This window comes from Desmodus rotundus, chromosome 1 (assembly GCF_022682495.2).
Source record: "Desmodus rotundus isolate HL8 chromosome 1, HLdesRot8A.1, whole genome shotgun sequence".
Taxonomy (NCBI): domain Eukaryota; kingdom Metazoa; phylum Chordata; class Mammalia; order Chiroptera; family Phyllostomidae; genus Desmodus; species Desmodus rotundus.
This window is the reverse complement of record NC_071387.1, coordinates 16,709,815-16,733,433: the sequence shown is the minus strand read 5'-3', so window position 1 is coordinate 16,733,433 and position 23,619 is coordinate 16,709,815. Positions and strand designations below refer to the sequence as shown.

The following is a 23,619-nucleotide window of genomic DNA, read 5'->3' as shown; positions in this document are numbered from 1 at the left end:
GTGACCCCTGGACTCATCAGTGAGTGTCCCCGGGCACCACCTCCAGCAATCATCAGCTCTCAGATGAGTCCACAAGAGGGACCGGGAGGCCTCTCTCTAGCTGTGCCCCAGTGCAGCATGTGTCCAAGGGCAGTCGGTTCCCCTGGCAATCCCCAAGGAGACGCTTGTTGGGGTTTCCAAGGCAAACTATGAGGGTGGCGGGAGAGCCAGAGCTTTGTCACCAGTTAACCCCTGGAAGGCAGGGCCTGGGGCAGCTCTGGCTTCCTGTCCCAGGGCAAAGGCCACTGAATGAGGGCCTGGGCCTTGGAACACCGGCTTGGGTGTCACCATCTCTGGCTTCTTTTTTTAAAATCAGGATCTGAATTTTCCTGACTTAATGCTTTAGGGACTGAGCTGGCACTTAAAAATCATCTTTCCCCCTCTGCTGGGCTCCCATCCCCAAGTCAGCCTCCAAGTGTATGGCCAGCCCCAAATCGGAGTCATTCTCGACCCTTCTCCTCCCCTGAATACCCCTAAAGTTAACCCACTACCAAGTCCTGTGGGCCGAATGCCTAAAAATGTCTTCCCAGATGCACCCCCTTCCCTCCCACGGCCCATCGCCTCTCTCCTAGCCGGGCAGCCTTCTCAGCGCTCTCCCAGCCTCCATTCTCATCCTTGTGCTGCCAGAACTCCTTCTACAACGTAAGCCTGACCACACCACTCCTCTGCTTAAAATCTCCCTTACTGTTTCAGGTGAGTCTTCTTTATCCTCACCTCAGCACATGCTTATTGATATTAGAGAGAAGGGACGGGAGGGAGACAGAGAGGGAGAGAAACATCAGTGCAACAGAGAAACACCGATCGGTTGTCTCTTATACTGATTTGTGCCCTGACCAGGGACCGAACACGCAACCTTTCAGTTTACGAGACGACACCCAGCTGGCTATAGAAATAGCTGGCTAACGGAGCCACACTGGCCAGGGCTCAGGTGAGTCTTTATGCACTCACGCATATTCAGTGAACACCTCTGAGCCGAGCCACCATCCAAACCTCTAACCATGACAGTGAGTAACCATCGCAGGCAAATAAGCCTCTAATTCCTAGGCTGATGTCAGGGAGACTGCAGGGTACACTTGTTAAACTCGGACCTGGAAGCCAAACACCAGCAGCTGGACCCGACTTTACACCGAGACCACAGAACAGACGGCCCCATGACCACACAGCCGTGGAGGCTTCAGATGGTTACTGCGAAGCAGTCTCCCCAGTGCACCCTGGGATTCTGAAACAGACACCCCAACCCCACAAAGGCATGTGATTGGTCCTTGGCCAAAAGCAACTTAGAGGAGAGAGAAGAGGGTTGGCCAACCTATTTTCCCATTTCTGTTCATCCAAGCAAGGAACAACTTTCTTAGTAGAGAAATTGTGCTTGGACTGAAAAGACGAAAACTGAAAAGCAATCTCTTCTCAGTTCATACAAGAACGCAAAACTGTAGGAAACGTGTCCCTGGTGAGTGCAGACCTGCCTGGGAAGGGAAACGTTGGGAGCAGGAAGAGGGGTTTCAGCACCAGAAAGGTGAACCTGTAGGTCATTTCCCACTGGCTGGAGACGTGTCCCCCTAGTCCAGATCCATGAGGTCCCACAGAAATAGCCGGAAAGGCGGGACGCCTGCATCCGCTGGCCCCAGCATAGCCACCACCCACCGTGAAGGCTGAGCAAGCCCCTACCTTCCTTGAGCCTTACTCTCTCGTCTCTATGACAACCAAGCATCTGACTTACTCTCGTCCTGTCCTGGTGAGGAGGGCTGGGGTGGTCTCTGTCGGTCCATGGGGCGGAACAGCAGCTGTAGGGGCCGGGGTGGAGGGTGGGCTGGCTCTCGTGCTGGGGTGGAGCTGTTCCGAAATCCGCTTTCGCCCCTCCAACTGTGAGCCAGGGACAGCTAGGGAGGCAGAACGAGACCGAAGTGAGTTGATGTGGAGAAGACCCTCAATGTGTGAACTTGTATAGGTGGAGGATTGAGGGGGATGGGGTGAAGAGGTCACAAACGAAGCTCCTGATGAGGTAATGACCCACTAACCTCAAAACCAGAAGATGTGTTTTTTTCTGGGAGTCTGGGGTGCTGTGCTAGGCCTGCTGAGCTGTTTCTAGTTAGAACGCCCCTCACAGTCCACTCTTCTGGCATCAGATCCAAGTCCCCAGGACCCTCCAGCTGCAAAGAGCTCACTGTGCCTCATGTGAGTCCCCCAGACTCTGTCACGCGCCTCACCATGCTGTCCTGGAATTGGCTTTGGCGCCTCCACCCTCTCTGAAGTTACAGTCACACCTTTGCCTGAGAGCATGTTTTGGGGGACAGCGTTCACAACCTCAGCCTCCCAAAGGGATGGGCAACCAGAGGTTAAGACCACTAATCTGGCCTGTGCATTAAAAACAGTGAGCCTGCCCTGGCTGGTGTAGCTCAATGGCTTGAGCGCCAGCCTGTGAACCAAAGGGTTGCCGGTTCAATTCCCAGTCAGGGCACATGCCTGGGTTGTGGGCCAGGTTCCCAGCAGAGGGTGTGCAAGAGGCAACCACACATTGATGTTTTTCTCCTCCTCTTTCTCCATCCCTTCCCTTCTCTCTAAAAATAAATAAAGTCTTAAAAAAACAAACCAACAAACAGTAAGCCCTCGGAATACTACTGAGCAATAGGTAAAGAAACAAACCACAAACACATGGAACAATCTAGATAAACCTCCGGAGAATTAGGCTGAGTGAAAAAGCCAATCCCAAAAGGTGATAAATTATATGGTTCTATTTATACAAATAACATTCTAGAAATTATAAAATTATAGACACGGAGAAGAGAGTAGCGGTTTCCGGGAGCTAAGGAGAGGGTGGAGGCAGGAGGGAAGGGGGTGTGTCTCTAGCGGGGCCACTCGAGGGTCCTGTGCTGTGGAAGGACCCTGACTGGGTCCACAAACGTCAGTGTCTGGTTGGCACTGCACCGTGATTTCGCACGACTTTATCACTGGGGGAAGCTGCATGAACAGCACACGGGATCTCAGTGTATTATTTCTTACAGCTGCCTGTGAACCTACCATTCATCAATAAAACTTCCAATTAAAGTTTAATTAAAAAAAATTTAAGCGATAAACCTTAAAAGGAGGCAAAGCTAATCTGAGGGGTTAGAAATCAGAGCAGTGGTTACCTTTGGGGGGGCAGGGGCAACTAGGAGGGGCTTGAGGGGACTCTGGGGCTCTGAGTATGTTACATTTCTGCGTCTGTGTTCAGTTTGAGAAAATTCATCAACTTATGGTCTCTGCTGTACATTTTATTTCAATACAAAGCTCACATGCATTTTTAAAAGTAAAAAAATAAATTACAGATAGATAGTTTTTATAGTGTTCATGATACAATGTTTAGTGGAAAAAAGGTTATCGAACATTAATGTATCATATGACCCCATTTCTATTTTAAGTGTATGTAAATCAACACACACACACACAGAGGCACAGAAGACCTCTCACAGGTTCTGCACAAACACGTCCGCGGAGACAGTTTGCAGTGCGTTTTTTTCTTTTGTTCCCTTTTGCCTGCCCTAGCTGTAATTTCAAATTTTCCTACAATGAACCTGTATATTTTGTATCCTGAAGAGTAACGCGAGTTTTTTGGTTGGTTTGATTTTCTAATCCAGGCAACCCGGACACCCCCAGGTCCTGGCCAGCCCAGGCGCACCCACTCACCCATGTCAGCTGCCATCCCTGGCTCCAGGCGGAAGCTGGGTGCCCTCTGCTGGAGAGGACTGTCCCGCATGGAGGGGTGCCTCTGGGCTCGGCTCCTGGGTGTTCTTGGCTCAGTTGCTCTTCTGGGGACCGGAAGACCCCTGGCCCGGCAGTGGGAGGCTGCATCCCGGGGCACAGAAGCAGTGAAGGGCTGGGCTAATGTCCCTGGGGTTCTGGTGGGTCACAGAGGGAGGGACATGGTGAGGTGACACAGAGCAAGGCCACGGCCTCCGAGTGCCTCCACACCCTGAACCAGTGACCTACGCCTTTAAGACTGTGCACCCCAGATAGGAGTCTTTCTGAGGATGCACCCCTGTGGTACATGCATTCCTTACAAACTACAGTTTCACACCTGTCCACCAACGTGTGTAAAATCATAAAGCTCAATTCTGCTCTTAGAAAATCCACAAAGAAATAGAATTTCTAACCCTTTCTTCCCACGCAGCCCTGGGTTGCCATGTGGGCCTCCTGAGAGGCCTGTGCCTGGCCTTGAAGACCGTCACTCTTCATGGTGGCTCCGTTCCTCACCCTTCACCTAAGTCCCCTCCACCCTCTCTTTTGCTTTGGGGTTCCAGCCACCCTGATGGCCTTTTGTCCTCATCTTCTGCTTACCCGGTACCACCCCCCAGTTCTTACTTACTCACAAATAGTTATTTGCTCAACAAATATTTACTTTCTGGTCTGTTGCTAATTGGCTGAGTGATGCTGGGCAAGTCACTTTCCCTCTCTGAGCCTCAGTTCCCCTCCATCAATAAGATGGGGGAAGGAAGGAACCATTGTTGAGAGGATGGTGAGGTCTCTGAGAATACCCAGCCCATCCACCTGTTCTGGGCTTACAGGCCACTTCGGTTCCCAGGCTGTCCCAGGTGTGTGGCACTGATGGGACAATGGTGGGGTTCCCCAGGGTATACCTGATGTGGGAGAGCCGATGCTCTGGGGTCTGGTTGAGGGGCGACACTCTGCTGGTTTCTGAGCCCACAAAGCCACTGTCTGTCTCGGGTGATGCCATCCAGGACTCCTGTAAGAAGCAGTGTCCCTTTAAGTCTGAGGAATGTGCCCGAGGCAGACTAGGAAGACCTTCCCAAACCCTGGCCTGGGCCTCACATTCCAGAAGCTAACAGACTGGACTGGGGAGGCTGGCCCAGCTCCCAACATCCAGGCCCAGGCGCTCAGCACCCAGCGTGAGCACCAGGCTGAAAGCCGACTCCGCACCCGCACAGGACCCTGAACAAGTCCCCCTTCCCTGAGGAGTGGGAGCCAGGGCCCTGGGGAGGGATACTGCAGATTCCCTGAGCTGAGGAATGGAAGGCGGGGAAAGCAGTCCCATTATGGGACGGGGATGCTCATTGCCACATATCTTCCGGCCTGGGCCTGGGCCTGAGCCACCATGGCCCTATTTGACTGCAGAAATGCTCAACAAATCAGGAAAATGAAACCCACCAAACTTCCTGCATACCAGATCTCACATGCAAGGCACAAAGGGCACGAAGAGAGTCACCCAGGTGCCTGCCCTCAGGAGCTCATGGTCTAGTGCAGACTCCTTCATCTGTGGTCCTAACAGCCTAAAAACCACTGCTCCAGTGGCACAAACAGGACACGGAGTCAAGGATGAGCCCCACCAGCTGTGCTAAGCAGGCTCAGAGGGCTACGCGCTCTCTCAGAGGAGGAACAAGAGCCGTTGGCAGAGGGACGGGGGTGGGCGAAGCTAAGACAACGAGGGGGCATTGGACATAAGCCCTGTATGTTGGGCAGGACTGTGACTGGCAGCGACAGGAGCAGGCATTTTGAGGAGGCATGGCATGAGCAAAGGCCCGGAGGCAGAAAGCTCCCTGAGGTTCTGAGTCCGTTCCCTTGTGTGGACACCTACCTCCAGATGCTGGCCACCAGCTTGGCGTAGAGACTTGTGTGGAAGGCGCTCAGAGATGCCGCTTCCCTCTAGGCTGGTCAGGCTGCTCTGGTGGGACCCCGTGGGCTTGGCGCCCTGTGAGTGGGGTGGCCTACTAGGGCCCGGAGGAGCTGCCTCGGCCTTGCCCAGGCCCAGCAGGGGCCCATCTCTGGCCATGGGTGCATGGAAGCCTGCTGGTTTCCTGGACACCATCTGCTCCACAGTCTCCCTGGCAGAGAAGGAGAGGATGTCATGCCCTGGCCTGAGCCAGGCAACCCTGTCCTAGGAGTTGAGCATCCAGGGCACAAGCTCTGATCAAACACCCCTGGATGCCCATCCTGGTCCTGCCACCTCCTGGCTGTGTGACCTTGGGCAAGACACTTCCCCTCTCTGAACTTCACTTTTCTCAACCACAAAATGCGATGCCCATCAAACCCACCCAGTACAGCACAGAGGAAATAGTGTAGAAACACATGAGTGAAAGCTTCGTTTCCCAGGCTTCGGGAATTTGTGTACCATCTTCCCTATTTCAGCCATTTCCATAAACTCCAGTCTACTCAAAAAGACTTCGTGCCACTATTATAAAGAGAAGACCAGTGTTTTGTGTTGCAAAAAGAAACTAACATTGAAAATACACACAAGAAACACAAAAACAGTATTATCGTATTCTAGACAGATCCTGTTGCTTGCTAATGGCTCTGGGCCCGAGGCCTCCTCTCTCTCTCTCTCTCTTTTTAAAGGAAGATCAAGAAAGACAAAATAGCACTGAGACCCTCTCCTTGATGCACTTAGATGGTCTGAGACTGACAAGGAGAATGCTGTTATTTCAGGCTGCTTCTCTCCTCCTGAAAATCACGTCCCACACAGCCCCCCGTCATTCCAAGTGCTATCCATGGCACACACGGAGACGCTGAGCTACAGTCGTGAAAGCCATGTCTAAGTTGTGAAGAGTGTCTCGCTCACAAAGAATCACTGCCCTCGTCGTTTCGGGGTTGGATGGGACAAGGGGCAGAGGCTCACGGACGTACTCGAGGGGGGTCCTGTGACTTCTCTCAGCCTGCACTGGGAGCTGCCTTGACGAAAGCCTGCCAGTCTCTGCTGTCCCTGGAGCTGGAGCTGGCCCGTCAACTGCCAGGGTGCTGCCCTGTTCCTCCTCCTCTCTCCTCATGGTTTCTGGGAGGGACTTCACACTGAGGTACCTGCAGAAGGACACACAGAGGGGGCATGACCCTGTCCAGCAGGAACAGCCAAGATCCAGCCCTCAGGCCAGACACCCGGCTCCCTCCTGGTGGGCACTCACCGCTCCAGGAGCCCATGGAAGTCTTGCTGCACCTGCAGCTCCTTGTGCCTGAGTCGGGCCGGGAGCTCCTGCGGCCTGTCCTCCCCCTCACTGCCAGCGGGGCTCACCTCCCTGTTCACTCGCAATGTGCAGGGGTCAAGGCTGGTGGCGTGGGGCTGAGGGCAGGAAAGGAGGAAGAGCAGAGATTCAGCAGATACATAAACACCACTTGTTAAGGACCTGCCTCCTGTCAGGCTCATGCTGGGTGCCGAAGAGTAAAAAGTAGGTTAGACTCACCCAGCCCACTAACCTTTTCATGTGCGTGCAAAATGTAGGGGCTGGATCACACAATTCTCGATACTAACTGCCATTAATTGAGCACCTACTACATGCCAGGCACTGTACTTCACAACAATCCCATCAGCACATACGGTTATTATCACCCATTTTACAGACATGTAACTGAGGCGTAAATGATTTATCCAAAGTCACACAGAAGCGAGGGGCAGAGTGAGATTTCAGCCCTAGATTTCCTTCCAGAAGCATCTCTCCTGACCCCCCCCAATTCCAGTACAGATACCCAGCCCCCCAAAACACCTTCACTGAAAGAGCATGGAAGCTCCTCATGCCCTCGGCCTTTTACCAGTTAGTACCCGGGGTAATTCCAGCTAGAGTTTTCCCACCCTCTGGGGCAGAGCACACTGTGAGAGCATTTCCCCTATAACCCGGGGCCCCAAGACGTCAGTGGTCAGGGGTATTCTCCCAGCCCCCCAGCTCTCCACCAGCCCCAGCCCACCTAACACGCTGCCTGTTCTGCTCTAACTCCCACCAGATGAGTCTTTGCAGCACAGGCGGCAGGGAGCACAGGCAACAAGGCACAGAGACTCTGCCTCAGTCACCTGTGTCACTACTGCAAAACAGATCATGATGGTCCCTCATGGCCTGTGACGTGGACTGGAGAAAATTTCTACCGAGCCCCTTCCACGTGCGGCCCTTGATCAAGGTCTCCCATCTCAGTGAACAACCTCCAAATCCATCCAGTACCAAAAGCTAGAAGCCTGGAGGTCATCCTTGGCTCCCTTCCCTCTCACCACCATTTCAAGTGCGGTCAGTGTGCCTGCTAAATCTCTCCCAAGTCCACGTTCGCCTTTCTGTCTGCCCTGCCACCTCCCCGTCTCTGTTCTGCCTGCATATCCTCTTATGACATGTCCTGTTGAAAAACCTAGCTGTTTAAGACCAAATGCTTGATGCATCCCACCAACCCCTACATCCTGGGCCCCTGCCCACCTCTCCAGCCACATCTTTGAGGCAACTGCCCCTTCACTTCCATACTCTAGCCACAGGCCCTTCGCACAGGCTGTTTCCCCCATTGGTTAGCTTCTTCTGCACCTAATAATTCCTATTCACTCTCAGACCTCATTTAAATATCATTTCCTCAAGGAAAGTTTATCTCACTCCCCCAAGTTCATTTGTGTTACCCTGTAATCTACTCTCATAGAACCCTGTAATTCTCCTTCATACCACTGATCAAAAGTATAATTAAGTAACTTCATAATTAGTTCAACCAGACAGAAAACTCCATGAGGGTAAAAGCCACACTTTTTTTGTTTGTTTCCCAGTGAATTCCTTCCATGTGTCATGGGTCCTGGCATATGGCACATACTTCATAAATATGTAGTAAAGAAGTCAATTAATGAAGAAATGAAGGAAGAAACAAACCAACACGATGGGGCAAAGAGGTACCTCTGGGCAGAGGGGCTGGCCAGCCGACGTGTGGGCTTGTTTCGAGGGAGAGGACAGGCAAGCTGGCCTGTGGGAGAAGGGCGTGGCTGGGGGGCTGTCCAGAGGTGAGTCTGACCCTGCTTGCTCAGGCTCCTGCTGGTTCTGTTCCATGTGGTTCTTCAACTCTTCCAGGCGAATTCCCAGCTGGAATATCTCTGCCTCCAGTTCCCTGGAATGGGAAACAGCAGCACTGGGAACTGGGGGTGGCAGCCACATCGGTATGTCTGGGAGATGGGCTTCCAAGCAGACCCCAGAGAATGCCCCCAGAGGGTCTATTCCTTCAGGATCGAGAGATCTCAGTGGGAGGCACCTGTGAGAGTCACAGGGCAAGAAGAGAGAGACCCAGGAAGGAATGGCTCCAGGCAGGTGCTAGTCACTGGTTGTTCCCCTCTGGCACTGATAGGCTATGGGACCTTGAGTAAATCCCTTCCCCCTCTGGCCTCAGTTTCCCCATCCTCCAATGAGGTGTTTCAGCTCTTATCTCCAAGGTCATTTCTCATTTCAGTGAGTCCAGAAGGACACAAATCTCAGCCTTCAGTATTCACCCATTTGGATACGTGGCTAATCAGGATAGGAATTCTCCCTGATCCCCTACTGTATAAATTATGAGGGTGAGGTGCGCCCCTGCTGGTGACTGAGGGAACTGGCCAGGCAGGCACTATCCCTCCTCCCTGGCCTCCCTCCCTAGCAAGTACCTGCCAGGATCAAACTTCTCAGGCGTCCCCTCAGAGCCAGTGGGCTGCTGGGCCAGGTGCTGCTCCCTGCAGGCCTTCAGGTATTCTTCCTCCAGGGCCGAGTGGGCAGCCTTCAGCCGCTGGAAGCCCTGAAACCACACCAGGTGAGGAAGACCTGAGTGCCCAGCCCTTGTGCATTCCGTTCCTGTAGACACAGGGGCCAAGACAGTCCATGGAAGCGCCATGGCACTCAGCCTGGGCCTGCGGAGGCCTCAGGGCCCCTGAGTCCCTGGGAGGCTGGGATTGGGACCCTCTGGAGCCCGCCTGCCCTGGTTGAGCTCTCTGCTGTCAGACTGGCAGGGTGCAGAGTCTAGGCACCAGCTCCAGGGGGCACCAGCCCATCCTGGGTAGAAGGACAAGAACCCCAATGTTCCGTGACAGTTGTAGTGTCAAATATGCGATCACAGTGTCCCCATAAGGACCTAGTACTAGAGAGACTGTGGGTTTTTACTTTTTATCCTCACCCAAGGGTATGTTTATTGATTTTCGAGAGAGAGAAAGGGGGAGAGGGAGAGGGAGGGGCGGGGGAGAGAAAAAGAGAGAAACATCAATTGAATGCATCCTATATGCGCCCTGACCAAGGACCAAACCTGCAACCTAGGTATGTGCCCTGACTGGGGATCGAACCAGCAACCTTTCGGTGTACAGGATGACACTCCAACCAAGACACCTGGTCAGGGTGGCCTTTATTAATTTGCAACACTGTGGGTCTTGGAACTTTACTCTTTCCCAAATCCTAACAGACTATCATGATGGATGACGTTATCACCGTCACACTACTGACAAAATTAGTAACATTACTGAGCACTGAGGCTCTGGGCTAAAGCACTTCACATTATCCCTTTGACCTTCAACATAACCCTAGTAAGATGGGTATATTATCATCTTCATTTGAAGAGGAGGAAACAGGCACAAAGTTGGTGATGGTCACACAGTGAGTGAGCAAGTTATAGAGCAGAATTTGAACCTAGCCCTCTGGCTCCAGAGCTCTTGGACCTAACAGTTATACTTGGCCTGCACAGTAAATGTGCTAATAGCTAACACATGGTTAAAACTATGGGAGGTGGGATCATTATCCCTGGCTTAGTATCATCCCATCCCACTCACTCTATGCTGATGACAGACTGAGGCCAAGGACAACCTAGCGTCTAGTCCCCATAGTCCCCAGTCAAGCCTGATCTTCCAACAGCTCCCAACCTCCCTGACTATGAAGGAATTAGGATAGAGGGGGGAAAAAATGAATGGTTTTCATTTTTAAGGTCCTTGATCACCCACTCAATGCTATATAATACATATCACATGTTTGTAATTGGACAATGCACGTGACATCTATACAATTACAGAGGGAAAATACGTGTACCATGATTTTTTCTACAAACCAGGTGCGTTGCATCTGTCCCTCTGGGCCCTCTTTCTCCTCACCCTGTTCTGTGCCTCAAGCGTCAACAGGGCTCCCTAACCGCTGGCTTCCCATGGGGTCTGTCCCATGGGGAGACACCTGTGAGAGGTTACAGGGGGAGAGGAGAGAGACCCGGGAAGGAACGGCTCCCGGCAGGTGCTAGTCGCTGAGTGTCCCTGTTCCCTGTCAGGCCCTTGATGCTGCCACACCCCTGCTAACTGCCCCTTCACTGACCCCACACTCCCAGCTTTGAGAGCTCCATCTGCTCCTCTGGGGCCCTGGCTGATGCAGCAGAAACTAAATTTTACATAGGACGAGAGTTACCTAGAAATCCCAAAGTCCAAAACGAAGTAAGCCAATAATGGTTAGATCAGGGGTCTTCCCCATTATGACTTGCTGCCCCCTCCTACAATTTCCAATTTTCTGGCAATTACTATCACACTAAAGAAAATAAAAAAAGGAAAGGCCTCTTTCTGGTTGCTGAGAGCAGGGTAATTGGTAGGGAAGCCATGCATGCAGTGATTATGACCCTGGACTTGGGAATCAGACAGACCTGGGTCCCGGCTCTGCTGCCTATTAGCTGTGTGGCCTAAAGTCACCTCTCTGGGATTCAGTTCCATCCCAGTTAAATTGGGGTGATGACTGTAACTGCCTTGCTGGGTTGTTAGGATAAAGTGAAATAATATACTCAAAAAGCTTGTCACGGTGCCTGGCATACCATCATGGCTTAATAAGTGGTAACTACTGTGATATAATGATCATTATCATTGGAAAGCTAAGCAGAGACTGTTTCTTCTAAAAGGAGACACTGTGTCTGGGATTCTCTGGTCTGTTTTGCAGCACGTGAGGCTTCAGAGACTCCGCAATGAGAGACAGCAGTTATTTGGCAGCTCTAAGGGCTTCTGCTGAAGTGGGCGATACCTTGAGTTGGTCCTGGGGCGTCAGCTGTCCTGCCTGCATCAGGCTCGCAAAGGACTCCACCTGGACGTTGGGAAGAGAAGGAAACACGCCCCATTAATTGGGATCCTGGAAGATGAATCCTACGGACTCCCGCACTCACCCACATACACGCTCTGGCTGGGGGAGCTGGGTCCCGCCTTGGGATGTGGGTTTTCTGCCAAGCATGGAGAGGCGCGTGCCAGAAATTGACTTCATCATTGAACTCAGCCATAGGCAGCCTTGGGAAAATTAAAGGGGAAGCTCCAGGAGTTTATCAGCAGCAAAGCACATTCATGTGTATGAAGACCTCTAAGGCAGGACATTCACTGCAGCACAGTGGGGTTGGGTGGGGTGGGAGTCGGGGGAACATTTAAACGCCTGTCTGTGGAATAGTACGCAGATGGCAAGAAGGGAAAGGCATGTGTATATGTTCTGATGTATAAATGCCTCCAAGACCTACTTTTAAGCAGTGTTTCTAGTATGCTACCATCTGTATAAAATATGTGGAGAATAAAAAAGTAAAAATGTAAATACAATTGCTTTTACACAATAAGCTGTCTCTAGAAAGATGCGAGAAACTGAAACATGCATTGTTTCTGGGGAGAACTGAGCAGCAGAAGGACAGGGATGTCCCTCAGACCTTGAACAGAATGAATTTATTGCCTACCCAGAAAGAAACATTCCAACTGGGGACGTTAAAAAAGTCAAGGTACTGCATAGTTATGTGACCATTTCTATGCACGCGTGTGGGGGTGTGGAACAGTTTTGCACAGAACAGAAGGGCAAGGGCGGGAGAAAAGACTTTTCACTGAGTACACCCGTGTACCGTGTGAGGGTCTTTAACATGTGCATCTATTACCTTCACAACAATTATTTTTAAATGTAATAGACAAAAAGCAAAGATGATTTGGGGATCATTTCTGGTAAAGCTCTATCAAAATCAGTGTTGAAAAGTAACATGGAAATTTACATAATTATATAACCTACATAACATGAAATAAGAATGTAAGGAAGGCTCGTAGCTAATTGCAACTTTTCTAGTGATCGTCTTAAAAGTGTGGAGAAAGGTGAGTTAAGTTGAATCAATTTTATAAATCTGAAATATTGTTTCAACATGTGAGCCATATAAAAAATTATCCGTGAGGTATTTTACATTCTTTTTGTTTCACAGAGTCCTTGACATCCAGCATGTGTTTTCCACTTACAGAGCTCCTCGGGCTGGACGGGCAAATAGGTCAAGCACTCAATAGCCACGGGATCAGTGGCTCCTGTATGAGACAGTCCAACTCTGGCTCATTAGGGGTCAGCTGGTGCGCCAGCTCCTGCTCGGTGTGATGACCTTGGCTTTGCTTCATTTTACAACACTCAGGACAAGGAGAAACATCTCCCCAGTGACAGGACACAGAATGGTGGTGCCGTTCATGCCATTACAACAGGGATGAGCCTGCAACATGACGCCAAGTGCAAGAAGCCAGACACAAAAGGCCGAAATGTCTGGGACAGGCAAACCCCAGAGGCAGAAAGTGGATGGGCAGCCACCAGGGGGAAGGGGAATGGGGAGTGACTGCTTAATAGACAAAGAGTTTCTTATTGGATGATGAAAATGTTCTAAAGTTGATTGTGCATATAGTAAAAATGACCGAACCATTAACTTTAAATGAGTGAATTATACCTCAATAAAGCTGTTACCAAAAAAAGAAAGAAAGGAAGGAGGGAAGGAAAGAAAGGAAGGAAGAAAGGAAGGAAAGGAAGAAAGGAAAAAAGGAAGAGAGGAAGGAAGGAAGGAAGGAAGAGCGAAAGAAGAGAAAAGAATGTTGGTATTTCTTTAAAGGAACTCGTTTTTGGAACTTGGTGATGTATGTAATTACTCCATTTCCCTTTTTGCATTGACAACTAGGAAGCTCAAAGCCAAACATGAATCTGGTAATGTTCAGGGTCCAACAGAATACTTTGTTTACTCACTTCACCCTAAGTTCATTTTATTTTATTTCTCTACTCTTACTTCCTTTCTGCCCCAGCTTGCTCACTTCCGTTTGTGTGATGCGGTTATAATGCATGTATTTTCTAAGCCACTTTTAGAATAAGGCCAAGTGTGTAGTTATAAACAGACTTACAAAACAATTCATCATTATTTAGACTGTTCGATGAAAATATAAAGGCCCTTTGAGAGGTGACTGAGAGTTGGCTTCTGCAATGAAATGAACTAAGGAAGTGGGGGATTTATCCTGAAGAGGAAAGTTCCGTCAAGTAGAGGCTCCGTTACCCTTCCAGAATCCTGAGAGCTGAGAGCATGCCCCAGGGGCAAACCAGGAGACTCTCAAGCACAACAGGAGAGAGTTTGATGAGATACAGTGCCACAAAGGGACTTAAACCTAGCACTGGGTGACGAGGAGGAGGCTGGAACCAGGGGAGAGGCTCACGTTTTTGACATGATCAAGTTAGCAGGCAGAGGCTCTGTTTTCTCCAAGTGCCTCATGTCCCCTGGTAAAGCTGGGGTTCCACTCACCTTGGCCAGGAACCGACTAGCCTGAGAAGCCAGCACCTGGGTCCTCTCTGCTGAGGGCTGGTCCTGAGCGACGCCTGGGTTCTCCGGAAGCCACCCTGGGGTGGGTGCGCTGAAGGGTGAGGAGGGGCTCGGGTCTCCTTGAGCTGACAACCACCCTGGAATACGCAACCACTGAACATTGGAGCCAAGAACAGTGCTTCCTGGGGCTGAGGGGCTGATGCCGCACCTCAAAGCCATTACCTCCATCGTCAAGTCACAGCTCAATGATCTCACGATCACGCCTCCCTCACACAGGCCCATGCAAGTGGGCTGCGCAGTGCTGTCCCCACTCACAGGAGAGAACAAGGTCTGGGTCTGCCCTGGACCACACAGCTGGAGTCCAGTCAGGCCTCGAGCTCCCAGCCAATAGTGTGGGCTCACACTCAGAATGAGGCGACTTCCAGTCCCAGCCCCACCCCATGTAGTGGTGGGGCCTTCAGCCTGTGCTCACCTCTCCGGGCCTTGGTCTCTCTAACTGCCACGGGGTAACATCAGCAGGCACCCAGTCACGGGGATTAATTGGGACCATGTGTGGCAAGGCTGGGCACAGGGCCTGGCCCCCTTATGGGCTCCACAGTGACAACGCTTTTTGTCATGCAACTTGTCCAAGATCAGCCAGTTGCCAAGTGGCAGAGGCATCCCCCAGGCTGCTGTGGCTTAAAGCGGGACACTTTCCACATCTCCATTTGGCCTGTTCAAGTCAAGGGGCCCAGAAAGGGGCCTCACATCTCTCCCTCCCCTGGCCTAAAGCCAGTGCCAGCCCAGGGTGAACCAAGGGCCCCCAGAGCAGACTCACAGGCCGAAGGGGCCCTCCCGCCATGTCTCCTCTTGAAGACTCACCTGACGCCTCGGAGGCCTGCAAGGCCTCGGTGGGCCCCGGCCACCGCTGCACAGAATGGGGCTGTGGGATGGTGAAGGACAAGACCTTGGTCCCCTGGGGCACCATCCCTGTGCAGATGCTGTGGCTGGGTTGGGGCGGGTCCGAGTAGAGGTTCACCTGTCAGGGAGAGAGGCACAGGGAAAGCCAAGTCAGGGCTGGGGCAAACCCACCCCAAAGGCCTCACCTTCACTCACATGTCACTCAGGCATTCAACAAACATGCCTGTAATAATAAATGCCACCTTTTGTAAAGCCCCCTTGGGTAGGAACCAAAGACTGGGCCAAGGGCTGACATTTTGTTCTCTCTCTCTCTTTTAAAGATTTTATTTATTTATTTTTAGAGAGGGGAAGGGAGAGAAAAAGGGAAGAAGAGAAAGATCAGTGTGTGGTTGCCTCTCATGCACCCCCTACTAGGGACCTGGCTCACAACCCAGGCATATGCCCTAGACAGGGAATCGAATCAGCAACCCTTTGGTTCGCAGGCTGGCACTCAATCCACTGAGCCACACCAGCCAGGGCTCATTCTCTCTTTCTGGGCGTCCCCAAAGGGAGGCAGAGCAGGGACCATCATTCCCATTCTACAGGAGAGAAAACGGAGACTCGGAGGAGTTAAGTCACTAACTCAAAACCTCCAGCTGATAAACCCTTGGGCTGGGATTATAACCTGGCTTTGATCCCAAAGTCTATGGGTTTCTTATGTTAATAATTTAAAAATAATAGTTATTATAACATGCAGTATAACCATAATATTGTAATCAATATAATATTTTACATAAAGCAAATATCATTATATTGCAATAACATTTACTAATACAAACTTCCTAACAACATCGTACTGCTAATATCAGCCACTAAGGCTGTTCAAGTGAACGAGTAAACCAACAACTAGACGAGCCACTCTCTCAGTGCGGCGGATCACCGTCATCAAAGATGCGTTCACATGGTAAGGAGCCCAGCGTGTGAGAGGTCTGGGGTCAGGCGGCCTGCCGAGGACACTCAGACTCAGAAGAGACCAATGTGCCGCTCAGTGGTTCAGAGCAGGGTCGGCAACCTACGGTCCGCTTTGTGAACGAGGTTCCAGGGAGCACAGGCGCGCTCGTTTGTTTAGGTGTTGTGCACTGTTGCTGTCCTGCTACAACTGCAGAGCTGAGTTGTTACTATGGAGACTGTGTTCCACAAAGACAAAAATATTTACTATCTGTTCCTTGGCAGAGAAAAGTTTGCTGACCCCTAGCTCAGCATGGGAGCTCTGCAGAGCCTGGATTCCCGTCCACCTTCGAGTCCTAGCGCAGCTGACTTAACTAGCCTCTCTGTGCACAGAATGAGTGTTCAGTAAACAGCAGCCTCACATTCACTATCACCACCATCATCCTCCTCACCACTGATCACCGCTCCCCGCCCCCCCACGTCCCCCCCACCCCCGTCTACCCTTACCCCCTGCAAGCAGGTCCCTGGAAACACTACTCCCCTGTGGTAACTCAGTGCTCCCTGCTCCTCAAGGTGTCAGGCAGCTTATCTTACTGCCTGGTGATTCCCCAAGGCCAAGACAGGGCAGCTCAGGGTGGGCCTAGTGGAGGGAGCACCCTGGCCCCCAGGGCAGGCAGCCTCTCCCTGCTTAAGCTGCTCTTCACGTCTTGGCTGTGGCAGAAAAATCTGCTCCCAAGTGAGGGACAATGGTCCTGCATTGCTTGGGCATGCTCCACCTCCCCCCCAAACCCCACACCCCTACCCTGCCTCCAGCTGCCTCCTCCTCTTTCAGGCCCAGCCTCTGAAGAGAACAAAGCTGGATTTTAATAATCCCCTCGGCCATCTGCTCAGACCCAACTATGGGGCCCTGCCCACCAGCACCCCTCTCCTCCCAGGGTGACCCAAATCTGGGGGGATCCCAGCTATCCACGTCACTCCCAGTCCCACCTGTCCCTCCCCCGGCCTCAGACCAGGCCCACAGGAACAAGCAGCTTTCAGTACCAGGCCCCATTGTTTTAGGAGCCAGAAGAGCTTGAAGCAGAGGGGCCATAAGCTTCTGCGGATGCCCTGAATTGGGGAGCTGAGGAGGTTGTGGGCAGCCACTGAGCTGTCTCCCAGAACACAGCTGGGGCCCACCGTGGGGCTCCAGGGTACCCCTTTTAAGCCAGGGTGTCCCATGTTGTCCCCAGAAGCTGGACTAGCTCCCTGAGCAGGGTTATCAGTGAGCGGTGAACCAGGGAGTGCGGGGGAAGATTGGGTTAAATAACTGACTCTGCACAGATGGGTTTCCCACAGCCTTTAAAATGCTAATGGGCTTTATGAATGGGGTGAGGAGGGGGAAGGAGTGGAGCGGACAGGAACTGTTTCCCAGCCCCTCTGAATATAGAAACCTCTCTCTTGCCCCCCCAGCCCTACCACATCCCACCTCCACCAGGGGCTTCTGGACCAACTAGTAGCTGTCCAAACATATGCTTTTAGGATTAAGTCATCCCTTGATTCTTTCTGGGGTAATTTCTGGTCTCTTCAACTTCCCAGATGCCCCAGCCACTGAGAGGCAGCTGAGATGGGGGACAGAGGGTACAGGGAGGTGGCAACAGGGCACCAAATGTGTGAGATCACCATAAACTCTGACCCTAAGCTGCTGTGAGAACAGAGCCAGGTAGTGACTCCTGACAGCCCTGGCTCCTGGCCCCACCCAGTCCAGATCCAGGGATGCTCCCAGGCCAGGCCATGGGACTTGCTGGTCAGCCTCCCCTGCTGCAGAACCCAGAGCCTGGTTCTCCTAGACGGTGTGGTGTTAGCAGTGGGCTTTGGGGCCGGACTGCGTGGCTCATACCCCAGCTCTGGCCCCTAATTATTGAGTGATCATGGGCAAATTATTTATCTTCCTATGTCTGTTTCCCCCATGGTAAATTCCTCAGGCCAGTGGTCAGTAAACATCACTTATTACTATTCTTATTCTCACTATGACACCATCACCCTGCCTGGTCCCTATGTGTCTGCTGGGCAGGGTCTGTTATTGCGCTTGCCCAGAATGGGGAAGAGCACCCACTTTGGAATCAGGCAGACCTAGGTTTAAAACCCAACTTGCAATCCATTGCCAGCTGTGGGATGTACAGCAAACCACTCCACCCGACTGTGCCTCAGTTTCCTCTTGCAAAGAGGATGAAACGAGGTAACCCTGGCAGTGCACTTGGCCTTGGCCTGGCACCTTTTCTCTGCTCAGCATAGGCCAGTCTGTTTTCCCTGGGCCCCCACTGTTGCTGGCTGTCTACTCTGGGTATCCAGGCAACATCCCCAGCCTGGCTCCCTCCCTAGGGGGCTCTGAGCAAAGTGAGGGGCTCGGCAGGTCCTGGGGAGGGAGGGTCACTCCAGCCAGCTCAGCCTGGAGGAACAGGAACACACCCACCTCCTTGACAAGGGCTTTGAGCAGAAAGCCTTGCCAGTGTTTCCCGAGCCTTCGGGCTTGAGTCTGCAGAGCCCTGGAGAGAATGAGAAGCCTGGCTGGAAGCCCTAGGCCCCGTGGGACTGGCCATTCCCCTCCCCACCTGGACGCTGTGTCCTCAACACGCTGGCATGGTGAGCCCTGCCCTGCTGCTCCCCAGGGCGCTGTGAGACTGGGGGTCCAGGAGCACACTGTCCCGCTTCTAGAAGGGTCCAGCTAACCTGTGCTTCTCTTGAGGAGAACCCATAGGCCAAGGAGTCCTTTCCCCAGGAAGTAGGAGTGGGTGAGCTGGCACCAGACCACTCCTAGCCTCTGCCACCTTCGCTCCTGATTGGGTCTCGGTCACCTGCTAGGCCCAGGTGAGCGCACAAAGGGAGACCCTAGTCCCCACTGGGCTAGGGGAGTGCCCATGAGAGGAGGCACCACGGCTGTCCTCCCACTGTGCCCACCCCTGCCCGTGCCTGCACTGCGCCTGGACACCCAGCCAGCACCTTCCTAGTAACACTATTAATCACAATTAATAGTCCCTATCTCTAAGGAAGAACTCAACCAGCGGCCAGGTCTGTACCAACTCATTTCCTTCACAAGAGGAGGAACAGAAGGGAGGGAGGGAGGAGATGCTTTGAGCCTCTGCTCCCGAACGTGACCTTTGGCAGCTTCTGCCCCTCCTGGGGTCCCAGTTCTCCCATCTGTGAGACAGGGAGCTGTGGGCTTGCACCTGATGACCAGTTTGTTTCCCCTAGGACCTTATAAGGGTCTGCAGTCATGAGAACGTGGTCTCCGGGGAGAGGATGCCTCACCCAGCCCCTCTACTGTCCTCCCAGCACCGCCATCCGTTCCACCCCTAAACCTGGCTCAGCAGTTCAGAGCTATAAAGAGGCTTGTGATACTGGGTAGAGCCCATTGGCTTCCAGGAGGAAGGGCTGGTTAACACCCTTTTACAGAGGTGTCCAAGGAGGCTGGGGTGGGAAGGGGCCTGCCTGTGTGTGAGGCTGGTGTGGGGACACAGAGCACAGCTCCTAGGACAGGGCCCCATTCTCACCATACTGCCTCTGTGCACACTTCAGAGAGGCACCTCTACATGGCCGAGGGCAGCACTGGGCAGGGGAGGGGTCCTGGGGCGTGACAGGGGCAGGCCCATGGGGGTGCCCCATGAGGGGAGGCCAGGGAGAGGGAGGGTCTACCTCTCTGCGCCTCAGCTCCCACCCCTTCCTCCACTGCTACTTGATGGGGCAAGAGGGGGGAGTGGGAGGGCAGGAAACCACAGGGGCTGCCACAGGTCTCACTTCCTGCCTCACACCAGAAAAGGGGAAGGTCTCAGAGCTTCCTCCCAAGTTGGAGTGGGGGCTGGGCAGGATGGCGGCCAGCTCTGTTTGGGTGGGTGGATTTCTCCCTCCATCTCCCCTGCCACACACACACTTGTCACTCACTCAGCATTCAGTCAGGGGATGAGGGGAGAGGCTATGGTCAATGGTGGGGAAGAAGAAAGATAAAGTTTTTATCCCAGAAGGATCAGGTGGAGGAAACAAACACCCATCGGGCGGGGGTTGGGGGGGACCAAGAAGAAGTTCTGTGCTTCCTCCTTGAGGCTCAGAGAGCCCAAGTAACTGCCTTAAGGTCACACAACTGACTTATAATGGATTTAGGAATCAAGCCCAGGTGATCTTAACCTAGACCTCATCTAGGAGACAGCTTCTGGTGGTATCCCTGGGGAACCTGGATTCTAGGATTCAAGGATGTCCAAGCTCATCAATGATAAAGGCCACTGAGCCTGAAGACTGCTGGCCTGGGTCACGGAACGACCTTGTGGTAGAACAAGAAGGACTGGGTTCTACTATCCCTACAAGGCAGGTGCCAGGAGGCAAGAGGTAATGGCCCTCTCATAGACTTTGAAAAAGTGTCATCTGCAGGGAGCCAGGGCCCACACCTCCAGCCCACCCCAGCTGGGTACCTTGGCCCCCAGGCGCAGCTGGTCGATGGTGTTCTCAGCCTCAGCATACTTGGTGAGGAGCTTGTGGTAGTCCTCCTGCAGAAAGAGATGGCAAAGTGGTCACCTGCCCAGGCTCCTCACCATGAGGCCCCTCACAGGGAACCTACCCCGTGGAAGGGCTTCCTGGGTCCCTCAGAGTGAAAAACCTCCAGAGTTGGGATCTGAGAGACCCTTTCGGGCTCACATGTAATGCACACCCCCTGGCCACATTCTGGAGCGTTCGAGGCAGTGGGACACCTCACCCACCAGCCCTTCCACTGTCTCCGGCAATGAGTCAGAGTGCAGGGCCTTGGGACCGCTCTACTGCTGCACATGACCCCATTGCAGAGGACAGCAACTACAGTGTCCAGATTCCCCGTGGGCTCTGTGTGTAAGGCCCACATCCGTCTTCCCCGCCGCCCTGTTTGCTGCTTAAGGAGTATGTGCTTAATAAGCACACTTTAATGGATGAATGAATGAGTGATCAAGGGCCCCCTTGGCAGAAAAACAGAAGACTTGAAAACGACAGTGGCGTCTTCTCAGAGTCACTACTTGCCTTAAACAAAACTGAAGAGTTTCATTAAAATGAGGGAGGAAAGCAAAAACAAATGTCACCAGTTACCTCTGAAGGATGAGAAGGAAGCGACGCATAGTTCTGAAAACTGGTAATTGGGACAGAATCAAGTATTTCTCCTGTCCTTCCCATTGACCAAGACCTTGGTAACTATATAGTGGATGAGGGGAAAGTTTTCCTGTACAGAAAATTCCCATCAAATGAACGCAGAAGGACTGAGAGCGTGAGGATACTACCGTCTGTCACCCCAAATGCAGGGCTGGACCAAGGCAGTGGCCACCGGCAGCCTCTCACGTCACAGCTGAGGCCAGCAGGCATCCCCTGTCTCCCGAGGGGGCCACCCAGGATGTGCTGTTACCTCAAACTCCCTGCCTGTGTGGTGCTTGTGGTCTGGAGGGGAAACACACAGAGGATTACAACCCGAAAAACCCTCCAGCTCTAAACTGACAATGGGCAGGACAAAGGGGCACGGGAAGAGACATCGTTAGCATGCGCAGGACAGAACTGGTTCCTTAACAAATACGTTACAAGGAAGAAAGAAATTTGAAAAGGAAGAAAGGAAGGAGAGAAAAAGAAAAAAGACAAAAAGGGAGGGCTCGAAAGACACACTGGCCAAATGCCATATACGAGTTATGTTAGGATCCAAATTCGAACCCACTAAGACAAACAAGCCAGTTACAAGACACACGGTGAGATCTGAACACTGGCTGGATGTTGGATAATATGAAGGAATCGGTGCCAACTTTAGGTAGGATAACGGTTGTGTGGTTATGTTTAAGGCAGAATTCTTATCTTTCGATGTGCATACTAAAATATTTTGAATCAAATGATCTGATGCCTGAAATGTGCTTAAAAATACTCCAGTAGGGTGGGCGGGGCAAGGGGTGAGCCATGGATGGAAAAGGTTGCCAGGGTATACGGGTGCTGGGACATGGGGGGAACGTGGGTGATGGAGGTGGGGGGCTCATTATACTGTTTTCTCTCTTGTGTATGTTTCAAGTGTCTTCACAGCAGAAGTTCAGAACAAGCCAACACGGATACCCTTGCAGCATGGGTGTGCTCACTTCTCTCTCTGAGCAAAGGGCTTGGGACGGTCTTCATGGCTGGGGGTACTACCCTCTCTCCACCAGCAGGGGGATCCTGCCCTGGCCCAAGGCCCCCCATCCTTACCAGCCTCCAAGCCTCCCAGGCCAGCATGAGCCTTGGTGACATGCTCATAGAAATGAGACTGGCTTACCTGGAGCTGATGGACCAGCTTGGTGGCTTGTTCAGGCGTCTGAAATTCTTGGGGTACCCCTGTGAATGGGTGGGTAGGAGGTGGGTCCTTTCCTGAGCAGGCTTCTTCACTGCTCAACAGCACCTCCTGCACAATCTCGGCGGGCGACTTGAAGATCAGTGGTCTGCCAGGGTCCTGAGGCTGCTTGCTACGGCTCCTGGCCTTGGGCGGGTGGTAACTCTCATGTCTGGGGAATCTTACCCGGGGTCCCACCTTGGAGAAGTCAGGGAGCGGGTAGTTCAGCCGCCCTCGGCCATACTTGGGGGCATCCGAAGATGAGTGGCCAGCCACAGTGGCTCCCTCCCTGGGTGGCGGCCTGTCCTGCCGGGCAGGCCTAGACCGAGGATTTGGGGGGCTGACAGAGCCAGTGAATCGGGAAGGGAGAGCCTTAGGTGATGTCCGTGTCCGCTTCCAGGCTTGGTCCCCCAGCTGAGGGCAGGAGAGGCTGGTAGTCTCTCTCCTCCATCTGTCTTCAGGACACTGGAGGCTCTGGGCTGGGGGTGCTGAGGAGCCCTGGAATTCCGTGGGGGTTGCCAGAGCAACACTTCCTCCAGTTCTGCAGTCTGAATTGAGGAGGTGCTGACTGGGGCTGTGTGGCAGAGCTTCTGCTAGGGCAGTGGGCTGGGGGACATCCATCTCTCCTTCCCAGGGAGAATCAAGGCTGTCACTAGGGTGGCCGAGGCTCACGGTCCCACTGCTCCAGGACCTTGCAGAGCTGAGGTCAACAGTTGGGTTGACCTCAGAATGTTCTGGAAGTCTGTCTCCACTGGCTTGTTTGCCAGAAGTCACCCAGCCTGTGGCCCGACCCCACCCCAGGGCCGTGGGGCTGGTGTTTCCATTGTCCCTGGAGCAGAGACCAGCCTTGTGCCCCAACCTTGGGGAGCTCTCTCCAGCTTCTCCAGGCTCATGCTCTCCAAGGGCCTCATCTGGCTCCTCTCTGGTCATGTCCAGTGGAGGGTCATGCTGGGGGAGCCAGCTGAGAGGCAAGTTGGAACTTTCTGGGCTGTCCACATCCTCTGCTTCAAACTCTGGAAAGAGAGTCAATTGCTCAGCACATGTTGGGTCTGGACTGACTGTGGAATGCTGCCCAAGTCTTTGCACCCCCCTGGGCACTCATTTCCTCATCTTACCACTATAAGATTCCCAGTAAGGCCCAGCCCACGTGGCCAAGTGCTTCCCTAACCTCCTCTGGTTGTCTCAAAGGCCCT

At 52.7% G+C, this 23,619-nt stretch overlaps 1 protein-coding gene across 4 annotated transcripts in view; it reads right to left on the bottom strand.

The window, feature by feature from the left end:
* AKNA (AT-hook transcription factor) overlaps window positions 1-23,619 on the bottom strand; it is a 52,033-nt gene that overhangs the window by 10,991 nt on the left and 17,423 nt on the right. For all 4 annotated transcript variants that reach the window (XM_053921378.2, XM_053921381.2, XM_053921370.2 and 1 more), the window contains exons 3-15: window positions 22,373-23,439; window positions 20,544-20,618; window positions 15,142-15,298; window positions 14,263-14,417; window positions 11,739-11,798; window positions 9,380-9,507; window positions 8,646-8,853; window positions 6,924-7,078; window positions 6,652-6,822; window positions 5,606-5,852; window positions 4,650-4,756; window positions 3,700-3,911; window positions 1,757-1,916 (exon numbers count right to left, since the gene is read on the bottom strand). In XM_053921378.2, the coding sequence (XP_053777353.1) occupies window positions 1,757-1,916; window positions 3,700-3,911; window positions 4,650-4,756; window positions 5,606-5,852; window positions 6,652-6,822; window positions 6,924-7,078; window positions 8,646-8,853; window positions 9,380-9,507; window positions 11,739-11,798; window positions 14,263-14,417; window positions 15,142-15,298; window positions 20,544-20,618; window positions 22,373-23,439 (2,902 nt within the window). The remainder of the gene's footprint in view (window positions 1-1,756; window positions 1,917-3,699; window positions 3,912-4,649; window positions 4,757-5,605; window positions 5,853-6,651; window positions 6,823-6,923; window positions 7,079-8,645; window positions 8,854-9,379; window positions 9,508-11,738; window positions 11,799-14,262; window positions 14,418-15,141; window positions 15,299-20,543; window positions 20,619-22,372; window positions 23,440-23,619) is intronic.